At 40.6% G+C, this 23,336-nt stretch overlaps 1 protein-coding gene across 1 annotated transcript; it reads right to left on the bottom strand.

The window, feature by feature from the left end:
• Positions 1-1,747: 1,747 nt before the first annotated feature.
• Positions 1,748-22,546, bottom strand: LOC109400757 (uncharacterized). The gene is made up of 4 exons (XM_019673258.3): positions 21,542-22,546; positions 3,112-3,525; positions 2,355-3,042; positions 1,748-2,295 (listed from the first exon to the last, which is right to left on the bottom strand). The coding sequence occupies exons 1-4, from the start codon at positions 21,686-21,688 to the stop codon at positions 1,895-1,897; spliced, it is 1,650 nt and encodes a 549-aa protein (XP_019528803.1). The 5' UTR covers positions 21,689-22,546; the 3' UTR covers positions 1,748-1,894.
• Positions 22,547-23,336: the final 790 nt, after the last annotated feature.

The following is a 23,336-nucleotide window of genomic DNA, read 5'->3' as shown; positions in this document are numbered from 1 at the left end:
TTCCGGTAGAAACAGTGGATCGAAGGCAATGTGGTTCGGTGACATCGAAGAAAGCGAAATGGATATGGAATTCTTCGAGGCTTTATGATGTCCTGCTGACTGTAACAGAACATTTTGAGGTTAGAGCTTTAACGCTCCACTTAAACGTCAGATTTTGAGTAAGCAGGCCAGCATAAATTCGCGTTGAAGTCTGTGAAGCTGAAAACTGGAGCTATTTAGTTGAATTTCGGTAACCATAACCTGGTGGAAAGAAGGGATCAAACAAATTCAAGACCAAAAATTGAAAAGGTCGCATCAACATTTTGTTTTCTGTTAACGGTGGTGAGATGCGTGGGAGGAAATCAGAAAGCCCTAAGTCGACAGAAACGTGTTTGTTTACGCAATGTTGATGGGGCCTTTTCAATTTTTGGTCTTAAATTCTCATTCAAGAGGGACTGTGGCGTGTAGTTGTCAATGATCTTAATCCGGCTAAATCAGAAAGAACTGTGGTGTGGATAGATAAAGATGAGATGAGATGCCGTCACTATTGGATACTTGGTCCAAAGTAGTCAGTTGCAACTCATCAAAAATGCCACAACAGCCCAAGAACCATATCTCGCGCTCAGTATCATACAGGCGTATCTACAATGATAAATTTCTCTTCATCGATTTTCTCTTTGGTTAATAACTTGACCGGCAAATCATGTTCGGTTGTTTTTGTTGTTTTGGATGCTAGTCCTAGTCCTCCTTCACCGAAACACACCAAGAGATCATCAGAATATTGGTCGTATTTCCTGGGATAATCCGAAGAGAAAATCGATGAAGAGAAATCGATCATTGTAGATACGCCTGTATGATACTAAACGCGAGATATGGAACATCTGCATGACTATTATGTAAAGCAATCATCGGCTGGTCGAGTGGGTCTGTTGAAATTTATGAGTCGTTTGGAACTGGAAGAGGACGGAAATGTCAAAAAGTATTTTGATTGCAATGTTCGACAAGTTGGCAAAAATAGGCTGTGAAATAGCGGATGAATTGAAAGCAAGTTTCATATTGACGAGCTTGCCAGATTCGTATGACGACGGTTTTGTTACAGTGATGGATGGAATGAATGGAGGATACTCGATGAAGTCGTGGAGTGGAGGACGATGTGCGGACCCTACGCAGAGTGCGGAACTGGAGACAAACAGCCATGGACCGAGTGGAGTGGAGGCGGCTATGTACAGCAGAGGCCACCCCGGCCTTAGCCTGATCGGTAAGGTAAGGTACGATGAAGTCGTTGAAATCGAAGCTTTTAACGAATACGGCAAAGCCGGAGAGTGTCAGGATCTAGGTCAGTATTGTCGAACGAACAAAGGATTTGCTTCGAGTGTGGGAAGGTTGGACACCTACGGAAGCTGGAAAGGCTGCAACGAATACCTGTCAAGATTCGAAAAAGAACTACACAAAGAAGACTTGAAGGAGATGGACGGTGTCAGGATAGGTTTTTGTTATCAGACCTAGCAATACGTTTACGAAATGATGCTGATATTCATAATGACAATTTCTCTTAATAAATATACAACTTACTTTTGTTACTTATTAATACATTTTATTAAGTTTGGCAATTTACACAAAGAGGCTTATGATGTAGTTACTTACGTTAGCTACGTTTTCATACTTATACTGTTGTCCGACTCCTAATTAGCTTATATTAATTGTATTTCTTAAAAGCTAGTCTTCTTGCTTAAAACCCCTAGGATCCAGCGCTCACGATGCTACACAATTTAAAAATATATAGGTATTTTAGGGTGTTGTTGTTGAGAATATCCGCACTGTTCTGATTCGTGTCATTCTTGTTGTGTAATTACTAGTTAGGTATAATGTTACTTGTTTTCCGTAAATATGTGTGTTTCTTCCGTCGCGAATTAAGTTAATCGTTAGCCGAATGCAGAACCACGTGGGGACGAATAATTTCCTCTATGTCCATCGACATGCCAGTGTCGTCCTTACCGACGTCGTCGTCCACCACGCTGACAACGGACCCAACGCCTCCTACAACGGCGCCGTGGTGCGAATCGGTGTCCACTATCGTTGTCACCAGCTGGTCGCTTCCGCTGCTGCTCTGCTGAACAAAGTCGACAATCTCCGACGTGGACAGGTGCTCCAGCGACGAGTTGTGGCCACCGACCACCGCCGACGACGTAGTGACCACATCGAGATTCGCTACGGCATTGCTGGTCACAACGGTCGAACTGGGCCCACCTCCGCCCGTTACCGTGGCCGTGACGGCATTGCCCAGGGTCGAACTGTTGCTGCTGCTACTGGTGGCTCCTGCGAAATACGGGAATCTACCTTAGAAGCGGGCAAATATTACAAAAAAAGTAACCTACCGTGTCCTCCAACGGCCGCAGCAATGGTAATCTGTTGCAACTCAGCTCCAGCATGCAAACTTTCCTCCCCATCGGAAGTCATCATGATGGCATCACTGCCATTGGTCGGTTTGGCGCCGCAAATCATACGATCACGCAACGACGGTTCGTGGTTGTGCGGATTGCCCACCTCTTTCACCTTCTGATAGTCCTCGGTAATGTGCAGCACTGCCTGGCATCCCTTGCGCCCGTTCCATGCGCACTTCCACGAGGCAATACCGTTGCGGATCTTCTGCTGGGTCCGGAAGCGATACCCATTGAAGATGAGGAACGTCTGGTAGCCATCCTTGGTGACCAGCTGGTAGTGATGACGCTGTTGGCTTTCGACGTCGACCAACCAACCGTCGCCCACCAGAATGTCGTTGGAAATTTTCCTCTTGCTGGGTTGATCCTTCGACTTGCGTTTCTTACTGGCGCTGGTCGTAGGGGCCACCGGGGTGCTGGTACTTGCGACACCGGAAACCTTCGGCGTTCCCGTTACGATGGTTTGCTGCTGTGGTGGTTGAGGCGCTTGCTGGGACTGTTGTGGCTGCTGATGTTGGACCTGCGGCTGAGGCTGTGGTGGTGCCAGCTGTTGCTTTTCTTGGGGAGGATTATCCGTTACCGATACTGGAAGTCCGTGGTTGTGTTGTCCAATTTCCGCTACGACCTACAAAAGAGACAAGCAATTTCAGAACCTATCTATTACAGTATCTTAGTGCTTGATGTCCAAACTCACCTGAACGTTTTCGTCGACCTGGATCATCGCAGGACACTGGATGTCACTGCCGGAAGCGACGCAGATCCAAATTCCGAGCTGTTCCGGGGAAGCGGTGAACAGCTGCTTCTTGAACTCGATAATGTTTCCGTTGAGTGGGGCGCCGCCCTCTATACTGATACGCTGCTCGAGACCCATCTGCTGGTCGTCGAGGCCCAATTCCTGGACGGTTCCGTTGCTACCGTTGGCGTTGACGACCTCCTCCTCGGGTTGCATGTTGACCACGTTATAGATGGCGGTCTGGTCGACTGATTTCCGCTTCTCGCGCAGAAGTGCGTCATTTTCCTTGCATTTTTCCTTATATTCATAGAACTCCTCGATCATGGTGACACACTTGCCACAGATGTATGAGTTGTAGTCATCATCAAACGTTATCTATGGGAAATGGAGCGTTTATGAGTGGAAGAAATAACGAAGTTTGTCCATGGCGCATTGACCTAGATATCAAAACTCTCTAGATTATTGATATTAACAACATTTTTGTTGTTGCTATGTACATATAGTTCTACCCTAAGTTATGCTCAGATATAATCGAACGCAAATGTCGTATAGCAACCATGCGGACATTGTATCATCTCCATAATAAGATCCCCTTTTAGCTTGACCAAGGAAGGAAATTAAGATTGGGTTAAGGACAGACTTGTAAGAATCCCAATATGGCCGACTTTGGCACCTACTCACGATTTCGAGGGCACAAATCTCTTCGTAAACAAAACCAGCACACCTGAGCTTCTCATTTTAAGCTTATTACAAGTGAGCAAGAACAGAATAATAAAATGCACTGTTCAGCTTCAACAGCTTCTTGAGATTTGTGCGTCTGAAGTTCTGATGCACTTTTGAAGCGGGATTTTAAGACGTTTGTCCTTAAAGGATAATAGGAAAATTTATCCTGGAAAAGAGATAAAAGTACCACAATGGATTCAAACAGCGCCCTGGAAAGGGCACTGTGAACCGCGTAAAGCGTAAAGAGACCCTTTAGCTCCTTAACACAGAAGAACAACAGAACATGCTGAAGGTTCAGGTTTTTGAAGTTTCACTTAAGGAGAAACATCAGAGCACACAATGGCCGACTTGGACCCCTACTCACGTTTTCAAGAGAACCAATCCTAAAAATTCGTAAACAAATGCGCTCGATTTGGAAAAGCTGTGAGCAAAGCCAGGATAAACAAATGCGGCTCGGTTCGATGTATTATTCGTCAGATTTGTGCCTCTGTTTGGATGCAAAATTGCAATGGGATTTCTTGATGTTTCACCTTAATTGGGTTTTTTAATTAAGAAAATTCAATGATTTTTTATTTTTAAACAAAAGAGCACCTTTTTCTGAGCCGCTATGATTTTTTTCAGATTTTTAGAACTTTATTTTGGTATCTAAAATCAATTTCAAAGAGATTTTTTGAAATCACCTTTTGACAGCTGGGCAACTGCTTTACAGCTCCGCTACGAGGGGTGATTCGACAAATCGCTCCCATACAAATTTCAAATTGATTTTTAAATAGGTTCCCGGCCACCAAAATTGATGAAAATTTGGATTTCGGCTCAGTTTGGCATGCAGATTCAGAATATGGAATTATCTCAACACCACCAAAGAAGCCAATTGGTACCGTACCATGCCCTAACACCGTGTGCCTCCTTATACCGTGTATTTGACAAAAAACTTAAATATTTTACTAAGTGTATTATTTTTATAACTGAGTAACTAGTTCAATCATTAGCATATTAAACATGCTCAAGTTAGGCATGATAAATTTGGCACATATTTACAAAACAAGCAATTAAAAATATTTACAGAAAGTGAGTGCAAAGTACCAATACACGGTATTAGGGCATGGTTCCTTTTGTGTTCCAAATACCGTGTTTCGGCCAAAACTTGCAAACTGAAAATAGTATTGATTCTTTTTACTTTATGAATCAATTGCACAAACCTCTAGGCAACGTTTGCCGCACAGGTTCTTTTAAGTATGAACTTAGTATGATTGAATAGTGATGATTCAAAGGACCACCAATGTATGCGGGCCACATACACGGTATTAGGAACAATGCTATGTTTTACAATTTTGATTTTAACAATGGATTAAACATTTGGAATTCCATTAATCATATTTATTATACACCTTACACACAATAAGCAATAATATAGCGTTTGAAAAATCAAGAAACATGGATTATTGATTTCTACAGGGCTCTTTGAAGTGAAGAGCATCCTTAAGGTCACGGTATTAGGGCATGGCACGGTACCGTGCCATTAATGAAATTCCAAATGTGTTGACGCGCCAGTGAATACTGGTCACCCTAGATCAATGCAGTCGCTATTTAGTTGGATGGAATTTATAAAAAAGGAGGAAGGTAGATTGGTGGGCTCCTTTAATTGAAGCGAGTTAAGTAGATTGAAAAATAAGTTAATCGAAACAGATTCGAAGTAGAGCGGTTTGAAACCATTTTTGAAGAGTATTACGGCACTGATAATTGTAAGTGAATTGTATTGAAGTTGTAACACAAACATATTAAATAAAGATATTTTTAGTTCAAACTGATCAACGAAAACAAGGTCTTTTGATCTGCTCTGAAGCACAGTGCTTTGAGTGTGGTTGAACCAACTCAACAAAATGTTTAATCCATTGTTAAAATCAAAATTGTAAAACATAGCATTGTTCCTAATACCGTGTATGTGACCCGCATACATTGGTGGTCCTTTGAATCATCACTATATCAATCATATAGTGGTTCATACTTAAAAGAACCTGTACGTTAAACGTTGCCTAGAGGATTATGCAATTGATTTATAAAGTAAAACGTGTCAATGATATTTTCAGTTTGCAAGTTTTAGCCGAAACACGGTATTTGGAACACAAAAGGAACCATGCCCTAATACCGTGTATTGGTACTTTGCACTCACATTCTTTAAATATTTTTAATTGCTTGTTTTTGTAAATATGTGCCAAATTTATCACGCCAAACTTTAGAAGGTTTAATATGCTAATGATTAAACTAGTAACTCAGTTAAAAAAATAATACACTTTGTAAAATATTTGAGTTTTTTGTCAAATACACGGTATTAGGAGGCACACGGTATTAGGGCATGGCACGGTATATTTGGAAACGTTGCGCAAAATATGCACCGACATATCAAATAATATGAAGTTTCATAATCGGATTCACAACTATAACATACCATGAATCAGCCTGCTTATCATTCGCATGTGTTGAATCGGTAGTGTGGTCAGGCCAGACAATGCTTTGACCAGAACGCAATCGCAATTTTGCTTAGACAGATTAGTAGATATTTCGCCACTACATGAGATGTGCCAGTACTATAGAATTTCGTTTGGCCACATGATGTCACACTATTCCGGTATATTGTGTGGCAGCCCAGGTGTCAATCTGAATCTTTATCCAACACTTCAATACCGGAATAGCTGGCTCAGGAGCAATAAAGTCATGTGATGATACAGTGCGAGCTAAGTCATCAACTATTTCATTTCCAATGATGGGAAATTTGTCAAGTATTCATACAAGGTGAATAGCGTTTTCCGAATTCAGAGATATCGTTGAAACAAGGGAATTGCCACTTGAAAATCTTGTACAAACAAACATTTTGGAAAATATCACTTTTTTGCCGTTTCAACGCTGGCGCCAAAAATACTGAACCGATTTCATTGAAAATTTTTATGTACGTAAAGTATGTATGTAGAAGTAGTTTGTCAAAATTTCATTCAATTTGATCATACCGTTAAAAAGTTATAGCCATATATGTCGCACTATGTCACAATAAGCAGATGTGGTTTTTGGTATAGTGAAATTCATACTGCTCTTACTTTGAAAGTACTCAACAAAAACGGCTGAAATTTTCACTGTAAACAGTTTAACACAACAATTTTACACTGCCAAAGTTTTATAAAAATCGGGACAGTGTTATCAGTTCTACAGTCAAAATAGTGCACGCGGAACTAAAAATGGTCAAAAAGTACCTAAAATTTACCTTGAAGCGATTTGAGCTTTGGATATTTACTAAAAAAAGTACTAAACCGATTTGGATCAAATTTTTACCACTTAATTGATACTATGTTAAGAATATCGAGTGAAATTTTTAAACGTTTTGATGAGGTAACATAAAAGTTATAGCCTAAGTAATTTTTTGAAATAGGTGCACAAATTTTCTTAAATCTCATTTTATGATATCGACAATATATGCGCCAATACTCAACCGATTTTAATGAAAATTTTATGGTATTAGCTACACATAATATACTATTCATGCCAGGGCCCATATAGCCGAGGCGGTAAACGCACGGGTATTCAGCATGACCATGCTGAGGGTGACGGGTTCGATTCCCGGTCGGTCCAGCATCTTTTCGTAAAGGAAATTTCCTTGACTTCCTTGGGCATAGAGTATCTTCGTGCCTGCCACACGATATACACATGCAAAATGGTCATTGGCAGAGGAAGCTCTCAGTTAATAACTGTGGAAGTGCTCATAGAACACTAAGCTGAGAAGCAGGCTTTGTCCCATTGAGGACGTTACGCCAAGAAGAGAGAGAGAATATACTATTCATGGTCAAAAAATTAGCTATTTTGACGAACGCAATCAAAAGTTATACAATATTTTCTGTGTGGCAATTTCATCGTGTTCGCCCTTTAGCTACAGTTGGCCGAAGCAAGTGCTTGAATAGCTCTTGGCTGCTGAACAAATGTATAGATTTCGGCAGTATCTACCAAGTGAGTACACAGAAAAAACTGTTGTGTAATATTACATCTGAACTGCTGCAACCCGATCAATACGTCGGTTGCATGGATATTACATCGAACGATGTACACATAAGAACAAAAGATTTTACATCAAAACGATGTAATCGTTTCTCTCCAGATAACCAGATGTCCACTGTTCAAAAAAGATGTAGCGATGGTCAGATAAAGATTCTTCATCTGACACATGCCAATTGGTCAGCTCGTGACTAACTCTACTAGAGCAAAGCATTATGTCTCGTTATGTTGCCTATGTTAAGTAATGCAAGATCTGTACTACTTAAGTACTTCATCAAACTGGAGCCTCTCAAGTTAATGACTGAGCTGCCCAAGATGATATGGTGAGCATTAGCATCACTGCCAATAATTAGCGGAAGGTCTTTTGAAGTGCATTATGCAATGACTTGTATGAAAGCATCCGTAGGGGATGGTTCATCAATGAGGTACAGATACAGGTGGCGCAGATCAACATTGCGAACCACTAGTTGTCTCTTTAGTTCTACCGCTGATTTTATGCAACTCAATTAGTGACGTCGGCATAAGATTAGCGGTAGAAAAAAAGATGCAACTAGTGGTTACATCATAGCAACCGAGTAACCGATAAATCTAAGCAATCTAATGTAACTTGATTATGACATTCAATAAACTTTCAATTCATTCTTTGTCCAACCTTCAAATAAGTAAGACTTTGCTACGGACATTTCAATGGCGACGAGAAGTTAGCACTCACGAAAATGCCAGAAGGAGATAACGCCTTTCCTAGAATCCAGCAAGTCATTCTTCAAATGGCCCAGCTCCTACAGCAGATGATACACCAGCAGTAGCAAGCACTTTCGCAGGTTTAATCTCAAGAGCAGATTTTGGAATCCCTGTCCTCAAACATAACCGAGTTTGCCTTAGATGAAGAAAACGGAATGACGTTTGGACGTTGGTTTGACCGCTATCAAGACATTTCCAAGAATTATACCCGCCATCTGGAAGACGCCACAAAAGTTCGCTTGCTCCTCCGGAAGCTGCATACTCCTCCGCATAGCCGTTACATCAATTACATACTCTCGAAGCTTCCAAAAGACGTGACGTTTGAAAACACCGTGAAGATTCTGAAGAAAATCTTCGGAAATCAAGTCTCCACGTTCCGGAAGCGTTTCCAATGTCTCCAGTTGGTGAAGAGCGAATCTGAAAATATTATCAGCTATTGTCAATCAGGACATGTCAACCCAGCCTGTGAAGATTTTCAATTTCAAAACCTTACCCCGGACCATTTCAAATGCCTCAAAATACGCCGATGTTCGAACAAGACTTCTTTCGATCTTGGAACACGAGAAACCTGAAGCACCAGCCACTCTCCAGTCGTTAATTGACGAGTATCAACGCCTCATCAAATTAAAGGAAGACACAAGCATCATCGAACAGCAAACCAGTTCGAAGTCAGCGGTTCACGCCATCAGGGACAGGAAGGGTGCAGCGTCTCAGAACAGTTTCTCGGATTTCTCAGAATGGGCAGCCCCCATCGTAGCTGTAAAGAAACCGGATGGCAGTGTTCTCGCATTTGCGCGGATTACTCGACAGGCCTGAACAACGCTCTGGAAGCCAACAACTATCCCCTGCCGATACCAGAAGAAATTTTTGCCCAGCTGGCAGGATGTCAAGTCTTCAGTGTGATCGACCTGTCCGATGCGTCTCTTCAACCGAAGATTCGGAACAACTTCTGACGATCAACACGCATAGAGGATTGTTTTGCTTCAACCGCCTGGCCCAGGAGTCAAGTCAGCGCCAGGGGCATTCCAACGGATGATAGAAAGTCTCATCGCAGATCGTTATGATACTGCGGAGAGCATGCGTACAGGATGAAAATCTTCTATAAGATGATCGCACCAGCATGGGCACAAATAAGGAAGAAAGAAGGAGAATCACCAATATAAGTATGAAAGAGCAAAATCATATTTAACGTTCTAATTAGTTCCATTAACTCCTCCCTCCATCGGTAGTAATATTGATAATTGCGAGAATTCAAATATCTTCTTGTCCGTCCCATAGTTTCACCTAACTGATTAGTGGATGACCTCTTGGCGAACCGCATCTGCTGTTTCTAGTCTGGCAATTATTAACTACGTCGCACTTCACTTTTATAATTAAATTCGTTTTTGACAATAACAAGTTGGCTATAACGAGCGTTTTAGCAGAATTAGATGATAATTACTAGAAAAGTAAACTTGAGCTTGCAAAAGCCTCAAACTAGTAAAACGAGCTTAGTTCTATTAGTTCGAGTACTACAAGCTCACATTTTTATATAGATATTATAAATCTGTGACTTTTCAGTGCCGGCTGCTCGGCTTGTAATATGCTAGGTTATCAGAACAAGTTCTGACGAGTAAATAGATTCTCAAATAATTATAACATTGCAGAACGCCATTGATCTAGAAACAGCAGCAACAGACCAACGGTATTACAAACTCATTTTTCATTAACTCCAGAGTTTGTAACATCGTCGTACTCCGTCAGGTAGACGTATCGCTCAGCGGAGGGAAAACGCAGATAGGCAACGGGGCCAGCCTATGCCGGCTGTTCGGGTTCGTTTGGAAGTTGACCATCAATGTTAACTTCTTTTCCCGATCAGCCTAGATAGCTGTGTAGTGTCGGTAGCGGCTGTCTCAATTGGCTAAGAATAACACTACGGACCGCCTGATCCAGTGGTAAGAGTCCACTAAACAGGTGACCCCTAATTCATGGTGTTATGCGGCTTTATGCTTACCGTGCCAAAGAATGAATGGTTAGGGGGGTCTAATAAAAACCTAACCACAAACGGAGCCTGTGGAGAATTAGGGCGTCCTCTACAGTATTACGCCCTTACTGCGATAACCGGAGCAATGGTGCAGTGGACCTTGCGTTTCTCCGAGATAATCAGTTGCCCTTCTTAAGTCTCAAATTTGAGGCTAAATAAGGGCGGGGTTATTCAAATGTTGTTAATTAGCTTACATTACTGCCTATATGGGTTCGCTTAATGCGTTCTCGCCATTGGCGTTTTTCAATTGACCACGATTTGGTTCGTCGTTGATGTTTCCTTTTTGTGCTGTGATTGTGAAGAGTGTAATCCTGTCTAGTTTGGGTAGTGGCTACGGCAAGGAAACCTCAGATCAATTTTCAGCGTAAAAAGCGTATGTAGCCCAAGTGGATCTACTTCAAAAAGTTCATTTTCGTAGGGTAACTTCTGTTTAGGTTACCTTGTGAACCCAGATTTGCTTTTTTCATTATAGATGAACTGTCGTGCCTCGAGCATGCTCTATTTTAGAATAACGTTAACAGTATGTTTCAACCTTTCCTTATGGATGCCTTCAAGCAAGCTCTTGTTTTCAGCATCTTTTCGCTGATATCTGGCATCTGAAGTAGCTCAAACATTGATTTGAGATGCTTCAGTTTGATGGAATACTTAGGTAGTTCATGGTTAACTTAACATAGAATTGCACCTAACCCAACTCTGCATGAGCAGAATTTGTCATGAGTTGACTGATTGGCATGCGCCAGATGAGGACTCTCCATTTGACCTTTTCGCACTTTGGAGTGTTCCTTCGCAAACTTTGCGTATTCAGGCGTCCCTGCTCAACAAGCTAGGGAACCTGTAATAATTGGTTGCAATCACATTTTATGGATAACTCGCTTCCATTGCTACTCCAAGAGAGTTTCATTATGGTTTTGTTATTTAAACGCCCTTCATTGTGGTATACCATAGCTACTGCTTTGAAAGAAGCTTGTCCTCTGCGGTCTGTGCGGACCGCAAGAGGTATTCCTGAATGGAACTCGGACCTGTTCAAGTTCTAAATATCTTCGGATAAACCAGTCTTTTGTATAGCTACGAATCTTTAGCTTCTACCCCAAGGATTGTAGCTATAGAATCGATTTAGTGAGCACTAAAAAGCTCTGCTTACTTCAAATCTCCTGGAGCAAATGGGGCTTTATCCTATTTTTCTCCAGAGGGATTTGAGTTTTTCAAACATGTTTTGAACTCTTGTAGTTTTCTATTGGGTATTTTCATGGCATGAAATTACTCTGTAGTTTTATCCCGAAAGGGTGCGTGCGTTGTATAAAGAAGGTATAAGTTCCAGATTTATCTGGTTACGTCGTTCTTTCTGAAATGCTCGAAACGCATTGTCGATTAGCACATCTGTGATGTTCGTCTGGCTAACATGCCTGTTCTTGTGAACTCACATGTCTCCCAATTTGGGATGTCCACAGTGACTCTTTTACATAAAGTTGTATACGTTTTCAAGAAAGCACTCGCTCAAACGTAGTTTTTGCTTGGGTGATTTCTTGAATATTGAGGATGCTTTTGATGACGTGCCTTTCTATGTCATATTGAAAGTCGCATGACGTCGCAAGCTACCTCCAATGAGCTATAGGCTCTTTTTACGCTTATGCGTTTTACAGTGTCCTTTTCAGGGCACTGATTAACCCCGCTGTGGTATGAGCTATTAGCTCTCGTTACGCTTATGCGTTCATTCCCTCTTCTAGGGCACCCTTCCTATTTCATCACCTTTCCCTTTCCCAATTCCCATCCCTTGTCCCATTCTCCCTCAGGTAAATGATGAAATAGGCTCATATGTATGGCGATGGCACAAATGTCCCAAATGGAGGATAACGTGCCTCTGGAGCCGGCCTTCTGATACCTGATACCTGATAGGTTATCAGAACAAGTTCTGACGAGTAAATAGATTCTCAAATAATTATAACATTGCAGAACGCCATTGATCTAGAAACAGCAGCAACAGACCAACGGTATTACAAACTCATTTTTCATTAACTCCAGAGTTTGTAACATCGTCGTACTCCGTCAGGTAGACGTATCGCTCAGCGGAGGGAAAACGCAGATAGGCAACGGGGCCAGAGGATGCGTTGAGATTACAGAATTACAGAATGTTGAAAGCGTTTGACAAATTATATCATTATTAACCAAGCTTTCTAGTATCGAAGACACAAGAACAATTGATTTGATTGATTTGTCTTTATTAAAGAGACTTTCAGCCCTTGGCTGGTTCGTCTTTCCTAGAACAAGAATCTTACGGTCAAACAAGCCCTTTTTGTTTGAAATACGAAAAGGTAAATTACGTTGATCATTTAATCAATCAACACATTATTTTACAGCTGTTTGAGCAAAACTTTGGATAACTAGGTTGTTCATGCTGCAAGAAATTGAGAAAATAACAACACTGATGCCCAAAGTTTTGCTCAAACAGCATCAAATTTAGCAAGGAATCATAACACCCACGCTTTTTTCATCATTTCACTGCAGAAACGGATAATTTACCTTCACACCATACTAAAATTCAGCTCATTACCATGGAGTGTCCTAATTTCGCGCGGGTCCAAATTTCGCTCACTGATAACATTTAGAGATCATAAACATAGAACTAGTTGTTGAATTGTCCAGATTTCACATTAGATAGTGAAGCTAAAGTGAAATTTGTACAATTGTACAATTAGTTTCATGATTATGATCTCTAAATATTATCAGTGAGCGAAATTTGGACACGCGCGAAATTAGGGCACCCCACGGTACTACAAATCTAGAACTTCACCGATCTGTCCTATAGACAAAACCAATCTGACACCTTTTCCTAATCCTTGAGGACAGGCAAAACTTAAAAGCCGCCGGGCTATAGAGATAGTAATACCTTCTCCAAAATTCACGGTGTATAATGCAGGGCTGTTATAAAACTGTCGATTTGGAAACCGCAAAATCCGCGCCAAGCCATTTGAAATCCGCGCCGAGGTCATCAAAACCGCGCCAGTACAAAAACATATGATTTTGATGACTCAAGCTCATAAAAAGCCTGATTTTTTCAATTTTTCGAGCATGTTTTTTGTTGCACTCCTGATGAAGATCATTCCTAATGTTAAAACCGATTTTAACTATTATTAATCCATGCATCTTCCACATCAACCAAGAAATGTTGCAAACAGGTAAGTTTTTTTAAACTGGAATAAAAAGTTTCGAATAAATAGTTCTTTGATTGCTGGTCAATCAGGGTGACTACTATTTTACGAGAATGGGATTTCCTGTTCCCTGAAACAGTTCCAAAAATGGAGAATTTTTTGAAATAATTATAACCAACATTATTGTAGAAATCCTGCTATAAAATCTGTAGTAAGTCTCAGAAGATCGTTCGAGAGAACCGCAAGAAAATTTTCAGATTTTTTGTGAAGAAACAAATTGAGTAATTGATTTTAGCGTAATCCATTGATTAAATAAATCACCAATTCCAAAAAGAATAAAATCTAAGCGTGATATTTATTACAAACATTTCATAAAAATGTCATCAGGCAAATGTTCTCACCTTTGAGCAAAACGTATGAAGAGAAGTATTAATTTATTAGAAATTTAAGATAAGAGTTTCTGCCCATACCACGACCTTGGAAATTCAGTAAAGATTTCAGCAAGAATGTCCTGCATAGGATTCCAAAAGCTTCATGTTTTCATGTAAAATAAATCCTCCACAATTCCACCAAGAAACCCTTTATTAACTGTGCTTGCTACTCCCCTCTCAACGAATGCTCCGATTGGAAATCAAAGATTAATTTTACCATTACAACAGAAGTTTATTTTTAGGATAATTCTACCAGAGTTTTTAAAAAAATCGATTCGACAAAAGATCTACAAGCAACAGAGTCAACTACAGAACCAATGATTTTCTATACAAGATTCTTCTAATTCAATCAAAAGTTTATCCAGTGAGAAAGTTTATCCAAAATTTGCAAATTCCATTAAAAATAGATTTCAGAATTACCAAGAAACTCTAGGAATTTATGCAGAAATCTTGCCATGATTCAGTGTTTTTCGTACCTCAGACATTACTAAATAAGTTCCGTCCAAAAAATACTATCCAAAAATTAAGCCGGGTTAAGACAGAAATGACTTCAAGAGGTTGACTACGAAATTCAGAAGAGGAACTTCTCTGTTTTTAAAAATTGAGCGTTATGTGCAGTGCAACTTATTTAGCATTCCAAGCTAGCCACTAGTAACATCATTTTTACTCAATCACAAAATTCATAACTCAGATATGGAAATGTTCTTTATTTATTTATTCTGATTGTGTTGTGCTACATGTCTACATATTTGATGTAAGTGCATTTGAAAACCATTTCCGCAAAAACCGCGCCGAAATTAGCAAAAACGCGCCAAATCCGCGCGAAACGCAAAAACCGCGAAAAACGCAAAATCCGCGCCACCTGTAACAGCCCTGATAATGAGTTCTTGAACTAATTATGTACCTTGGAAACTTTGCCATGACACATTGACACCTTGAGCATCAATAAAGTAAAATAAAACATTTTAAATTTAGTACCCTGGGCTTGGTTTATATCTTCCAGGAAGCATTGATTTTTGGCATATGACCATTATGCTTTGCAGTGTTGATTGGTTGAACTGAATGTAGATTAAATGGTAAATTTTAAAATCAGATAATTCAATCCTCTGATATAGTGATTCCAATTATACTACGGCATAGTGTAACGGTATGTTGTCGAAATCACATATGTTCCGGGAAAATATAATTCCAAGCTGGTGAGAATATTACCACTGAGGGGGGTTATGAGCCCAGTCAGACCCTTGATGGGACAATAATGTGGGATAGTCACCCTCATTCTTGTTTACGGACGTATCCACTTTCGAACGTTTTTGGTTCGATCGAATCAGTAGGCCATTTGATTTTGCTGGCGTAAACGGGAATGCGAACGATTTTCGTTCGAAAGTGGATTCGATCGAAAACAAGAATGAGGGTGAGTATATGGGAATACCATTGAAGGTGGTAATAATCTCCGAGGCTTATGAAATCCGACAGGCTCATGTCGAGCAATTGATTCAGTACTACAAATCCACGCGGACAATTTCATTACAAACTATTGGTTTTCGTCAGTCTTATGACGGAAAGGCTCAGCTATGCTTCATCTCTCTCCCTCATAAAATTTTGGCCATGCAAAACCAAAATTGCATGAAGTTACAACTTCGCCTCTCCTCATGAAGTATATGTGATTTATGAACGAACTCCTAGTTGAATCAAATTAATGGATTTTTTATTTCTGGGGCACCCATTGGGTATATCACTTCAATAATACAAATTCTTTTTCTACGGGGGAGCTGCTTACCAAATCTTCCGGCCTATCACATTTTGTAATTTTTGTACTCCTGTATATCAATGATCGAGATGTGCACTGATCATCTGACGATCCAATTTGCCCGGATTGTGTGTCTCAGAAGATTATTCCAATAATATTCCGTCAAAGTATCACAAAAGAGTATTGTGAACAGTTTGCTGTATTGACGGAATCGAGTTGATCTCTGAGCTGTAGATACAAGGCCAAGTCCCCCTGGCAAGGTGCCAAACTGGTAAGCACTGGATCATTGTTTATTGTTAGATGTCTGGAGTCTGGCATATAATTTATTTAGTAGGATATTAATTGAAACAAAATTCGTTAAAAAAATAGTTCTTGGGTTAAGGATCGGACTCAAATAATGCCTAATAAATCAACTCGATTTCTGATGCCTCCAACATGATTTTAGGCACTGTCACTTGATCGAACAGTTAGTTGACTACACGTAACTCAGGTTAATTCAATAGCCGCTACCTCTTCCGTAGTTTTCTGTAGTTACACTATCCATTTAAAGATGTTATAGTAAATAGTAGTAGTTCATATAACCAATATCTACATAACTTCCTCAATCCTCTTTGTAAGATTTGGTAGAATGACAGCATTGATTGAAACACGAGAGCAAATCATGTTATTACTCGCATGGTTAATTATTTTATGAACAATAATTTTATTGACGAATCCGATTTGAAATAATTGAATAGTAATTTTTGTTAAGCCATATTAAAAAAAATCACTATCATCAAAGAATGCTATCCGCTATATGATACAGTTTGGCATGATGCTGTTATCCAGCTTTTTACGCTAACGAGAGGGGTGATTCGAATATGACGTTTCTTGCCGACATCCGAATTTCAGTTCAATGCCATCCTAGTAGACTGTTTAAGAGTTTGTTGATGAAAGTGTCAAAAATTTTCACGGGATCTGTTTCGCACCAACAGCCATCTTCAGCGTATTATGAAATGGTGTTTCCTATTTATACTTCAATTAATCTAGATTTTGGTTCTTTTTTAGGTCAACTGAGAGCAGGTGTAACGCAATTTATCGGAAGTCCGAGAGTTCAAATTGGCTAAATTCGTGAAAACTTTCACGCACTCACTCGATTTCACCGTGTTTGGCGACGCAGTTGAAAAGCTAGTTCTACTTTTGGCAACATACTGCCTATGCCTGGATTTGATCTGGATGCATTATTTAGATCTGAACAATATGTTTTCATTATAAGAAACGGAATGGAAAATATTTCTTATCAACAAACAAATTAGCTTTATTAACCCTCGAGCAGTCACGTCTTCGTCCACCTTCAACGGCCCACGCTCACACTGTGTATCACAAGCGTGCATTTCCAATGGTGCGTGTACTCAGTACACGACGTGACCGATCCCGGATTAACTTGATCAAGACTAAATTATTACTATAAAAATATTGACCATAAGCTTCCGATCCCTACTATCCCTAACCGTTCGCATTACTTTTGGTTTATTTAGATCGAGATTTAAACGACAGCTGTACGTATACGAGATCATTAAAGGAAAAAACGCTAGTTTAGGCTCTTTTCCACTGGACACCGCCAAATGAATTTTCGTTAATTTGGATATTCGCGGTTGGTGTAATTGTATTTTCTAACTGTGCTTAGAAACTTTTGTGTAATGCGGTCTACCCAGACAATGTTCGTGTCCAACGACGGCCGAAGAAGGAGAAGAAGGAAGATCCCTGTGAAGTGTTCGTTGGGAGTACTGTAGACGATGCGACTCAAAAAGAAAAAGCCGATGGACAACGAAGAGCTCTAGGTGGAGTGGGTCAAGCGGGCGAGCGTCCGACGGCTCATCGTGACGCTGAACATGCTGGGGCATTGATGTCGACGCTCTTCATTCTGGCGGCAAGCGGTTAATGAAGAAATGATCGAAAAATCTGCGCTGAATTTTGATTTCAATCGGGGAAAAATTCCAGCCCAGCTGTTTGCGGCATATCAAGAAAGAATGGGTTGCCTGGCCTTCCACGACGAAGCTGTTTTAAAATTGGTGAGATTGTTCCGTTTATAACTATGTACTACTAATTATTCATTTGTCGGTTTAACAAATTATGAGTTAAATCTACTGAACATTATAAAACCAATTTGGGTAAGGAGGGTTATCAGAGCCGCCAGTCGATACATTATATATGGTTGGAAGAGTGGAGATGCCAACTTCCCTTTAAAACCATTATGTAGAGAATGACGTACTCTTCTTCTTCACATTCATTGGGGCATCCTCCAATGCGATGGCTTGCACTACATACCATTTTATGATCTTGATTTAAAAAAAATCAAGTTGAGTATAATTATAATGTTTTGCTTGATCAAATCGCATTGGGTGGATAGCCCACTGCTATCGGGCTTAGTACCGTGCTACAATGAATGGAGACCTTATCATCATCATCATCATCCACTGGACACCGCCAAATGGAAAGTGCTTCACGGTGTGTGCAAGATTCCATCGTCAAGCGTATCAGGAGGGTATATTAACGAATTTCCACATACAAATCCAGTCAATATGCATTGAGTCCTTTGGAGCTGACCTAAAAAGTAAAAAAAGAACTAGAATTTGTCCTGCAGAATAAATAGAAAACACCATTTCAAAATACGCTGAGGAACACTGTCGGTACAAAACAAATACCGTGAAAATATTTGACACTTCAATCAACAAACTTTCTAACAGTCTACTAGGATAGCATTGAACTGAAATTCGGTTGTCGGCAAGAAACGTCATATTCGAATCACCCCTCGCGTTAGCGTAAAAAGCTGGATACATAAGCTTCATGTATCCCGTTGCCCAATTTATTTGGTGAAACTTGTACAGTCTTTTTTGACACAAAGACAGTTCCAAGTAACTGTAAACGGGACACTATCCGGCTGCCATAGCATCCCTTTCGGCCTTCCCCAGGGTTCCGTCTTGAGCCCCACATTATACAACGTGTTCACCAGTGACGTCGAAATGGTGGACGATGTCGTGTATGGCTTCTTTGCTGATGATACGAGTTTCCTCACTACCCACGACGATGCCAAGATAGTGACTACCAAGCTCCAGCATGCCCAAAACAAACTGGAGGAATATCAACACCGGTGGAGGATCAAGATAAATCTATTGAAAACCCAAATTGTTTTTTTTTTTTTACAAAGAGGAGAGCTGTACACCATTTTCCGTCGTCAATGTTAAAAATCAATGGGATTCCCGTTAAGTGGACGACGGAGGGAAAATATCTTGGACTAATCTTAGACCAAAAATTGTTATTTGACAAACATATAAATGAAAGCATAGCTAAAGGGGCCATTAGACTGTTTGTCATAATGACAAATATTTGCCATGGTAGTCCGACATTCATCCGAGGTTGCCATGATTTACGTTGTGTTGGTCATTTGTTGGGCTTGTTTGGCCAAATATTTGTCATGTCTAATGGGCAAGGATGGAAATCTAGTGATCATGATCAGATTTCAAATGTGTCGCGGTTGAACGGCATCGCGCGATCATAGCAACAACGATAACATTTTGTCGTCAAGCGTCCTAACAAACTACGGCCCGAGAAGAATGATTCGCTCGGCATGTGCGGGCGCGATGCGATCGTTATCATGAATTCGAAATGATAAATTCGTGATTTCATTCACTTTTTGAGCATTCTTGCTGCTTTAACTTTCAGATATGCTTATGAATGTACTATTTCGAACCATGAATGCGGTTTACGGGTGCATAAGTGGCATACATTGTGATGAATAAAATTTATCATGACTTGTAACATGATCCGATAACGGGTCATCACGCGATAAAGCGTGCATCAGATGCTTTGATTGCTCTGTGATTCGAGCACGGTGTGAGGCGTCGACATCATGTGACTGTAAGAACAAGGCTACCTTGGATTATTCGTATCCTGTATCATTTATCGCTTGAAGTGATTTTCTTCCATCCTTGCTAATGGGACCTTAAGGTGAATAGGCTAACCAGGGCATTAAATCCGCTCATTAATCGAAGGTCTACTCTACAACTCGCCAATAAGTTACTTCTGTTCAAATGTATTTTCCGACCAGTGCTAACATACGGAGATCCAGTGTGGCAAAACTGCGCCAGATCACACCTGAAACGCTTACAGGTTAAGCAAAATAAACTATTAAAATTGATCCTTGGATTACCCCCACACTTTCCGAAGCTGGAAGTACACTATATCGCCGAGGTGGAAATGCTACAGAATTTCATCGAAAGAGTAGCAGTCAACTTTAGTATCTCATGCGCGAATTCTTCAAACCCTCTCATTGAAGTGCTATAAACATGACTGTGATAGTAGTTTAGATAGGTTAAGCTCAATATTTAATTACTAGGTTTTTTTTTTAATTTTTTCCTAAAACAGATTATTACACAAAGTAGGCAATCAGCACTAAGTGTCCCGCAAGTACAGGTGAAGTGAATGTAAATGTAGCAGTTGTAAGAAAATCAAAACTCTGCAAAAACAAACAAGGCAACATGAATGTATTTGAAACTATTTCACTAAATAAATTAATTGAATTGAATTGAATGCTATCCGCTCAAGATCTTCGCCACATTGAATTTTGAATTACTGGAGGCTTCACGTATCAACAGAGAGAACTCTCTCATGTTACTTTCGCCCTTATTTAAACTCAATCTAGAATTATTCTCTTTGCCATTCCAGAAACGACCGTTTTTAAGCAAGAAGTGTCCCAATGGCCAACACAAACGGGACTTGTCCGAAACACACAAGATAAGTACAACAATTTTATAATCAGGCACCCAACTCTTTCTACTACTTTGCTAATTGATAATGCAATATGCATACTACAATATCAATTATTCGTTTGTTTGCGCGTTTATTTATGATACTATTGAAGCATTCGTGTCGCCGCGGAATAGTTTACAATTTATCTCATTTACATTTTTCAATTCACTTTAAAACATCTAACATTGCTTTTACAATTGTGTATGTAAACTTGTATCTTAATTATGTTCATTATTAATAGTAGTCCGATAATCCAAGTCTAGTGATTATTTCCCAATTAATAGAAAGAGTTGGTAATTGTAATTGTAATTTTTATTAACGTCACGCAAACTTATCGGTTAAACCATTATTTAAGTCAAGGAAACGAAACTATGTAGATAAAAACAGTACATGGGACAGCTTGTGTCATAATCAATACAATACTTGAAACTGGAAACTCCTTATTTCCCCCTATGGGTTATAGGGAGGGGCGGGACAATCGAGCCTACTCATCAGTGGAAAGGACTTGCTATGCTAATCGGTTTAGCATAGGGCAGATACAAGTCTACTGGTAGACGTATCATCCAGCGAAACAACGCAGATTGGCCACGGCCCGGGGGTGCGTTGATTATAACAGAATAACAGAACAGAATAAAACATTTAGTACTAATTTTAAAATATCTAACTTCAAGAAGAACTAGGATGACTCCAGTTCGAGAACGAACGTCTCACACCCAATTCAAAACAAAGATATGTATATCTAGATTCTAATACTCACAGCCACGGTAACGCAGTCCATAATCTTGATGAGCAGAGATTCGTTGTCATTGGCGGCGCCCGGGAAGATCTCGTACAGCTCGACGCCCTGCATGAAACAAAGCCGACACATCGGCAGCTCCGTTGCTTGGATCTGCAGTTGTTCCATATTTGCGTGATGGTTTCCGGCCTCCTACTTTGCCGAACTTTATTCTCTATTTTTCCGTATCGGTCCCACGGTACTCTTTCTAGTTCCCCGGAACGGCAGTCGTCTCCGTCGTCGTCATTAACCCATTCAAAGTGCCCGGGTGGTGGAACGACGGGCAATGCCCTATTTCACTAACTACCGCGTCTCGGAGTTCTGGCCCGTCGGGCGTAGGTCGCGGGACACTCAAATCGCCAACCCCAATGTCTTCTCGTCGCCTCGGTGGAATATGACAACAACCGCGACAACGAAGAAGAGACGTGAGAAGGAACACACAAAACGCGAGGCTTTCAAGGTTCCAAATTACACACTGCGCTCGCTTTGTTGGCCCGTCTCGACTCGAGAAAGCGATGCCAAGAGCCAACTCCTCAAGACACAAGAAACACACGAAATAATAAAAAAAAACTTCACATCTAAGTGAGTTGCGTTCACTATTTTCCCAGACCAACCAATTCGTCGATGCCTGCACTACGCTTCCTCTAGCTGCACCTCCACCACCGCGACGGCTAACTTTTCTGAACACTGATGGCTGGCTTCTTGCGACACTCGCATCGAATATTTCGCGTAAAACTAGCTTCCCCCGGGGGAGCCGGAAGTGCTGTCCTCAAAGTCCAATTTTCAAACTGTTTACAAACACGGAAAAATCTGTCAAAATTCCACACCGTTCGCGGCCGCTTCGCTTCCTTTTTTTTCGAGTGTTGGTCTGCGCGACACTTTCCCCTTTCTCTCGACACGACGTCTGGCTCTGGCTTCGGGACGGGATTAGGGACTGCAGCAAGCAAAGGTTCTTTCACTCTCGCGCACTCACTTTTGATGGCTGGTTTGGTGCAACGTATCTAAATACCCAAGGTAAGAGATTCCCGCAAATGTCAAAAATTAGACTCACCAACACATCTGCGTTAGTTATGAAAAGTTGGTGTTTTTACACTAAAATGTCATTATTTCAGCAAAGTTTGTGATGTTTTAGTAGTTTGGATGTTTCTAAATGCTGAAAAAACATGTTTAGAACCAATTAAAAAAAATTGTTATAGATTTTCAAATGGCGATATTTCCTGTTTTATTGCATGGAAGTCACTTTTAATCCAGTGAGATGCAATTAAATAATTGCTTCTATGATGGGAGTGCTTAATTTCTTAAGAAAGTTTGCTAAATAGTGATGCGCCCATACAAATCAGCGCAAACTTCATAACTATTTTTTGCTTTTTTCCTTTTCTCACTAATCCGCGAATATTAGCGGGAATCTCTTACCTTGGTATTTAGATACTTTGGGTTTGGTGTTGGCAGCATAAAAAGCTAATGCCAGGGGAGAGAGGAGGGGCACGCACCGAAGACGATCGCGAAGCAAGCTGCCAAAAAGCGAAGCGGCCGTCCGTTGCGCGTGACGCACGGTTTGTCAACATCGGCGGCTGACAGGCGAGGCGAAACGTCAGCCGATGCGGCTGGTGCCCGCCGCAGGGTTGGCACCAAACGAGGGGACGACACCAACGACACATCCGATTCCGATGGTTGGAAAGATGCATTATTTTTTGCTTCCGCAAGATGCGCATCGCATCAGATGCCAAACAGATTTTGCAAGGTTCAGACCGGTTCAAGCCATCTAAACAATCTGACA

Source organism: Aedes albopictus, chromosome 1, assembly GCF_035046485.1.
Source record: "Aedes albopictus strain Foshan chromosome 1, AalbF5, whole genome shotgun sequence".
Classification (NCBI taxonomy): domain Eukaryota; kingdom Metazoa; phylum Arthropoda; class Insecta; order Diptera; family Culicidae; genus Aedes; species Aedes albopictus.
The sequence above is the reverse complement of the archived record's forward strand: the minus strand, read 5'-3'. Positions and strand labels throughout refer to the sequence as shown.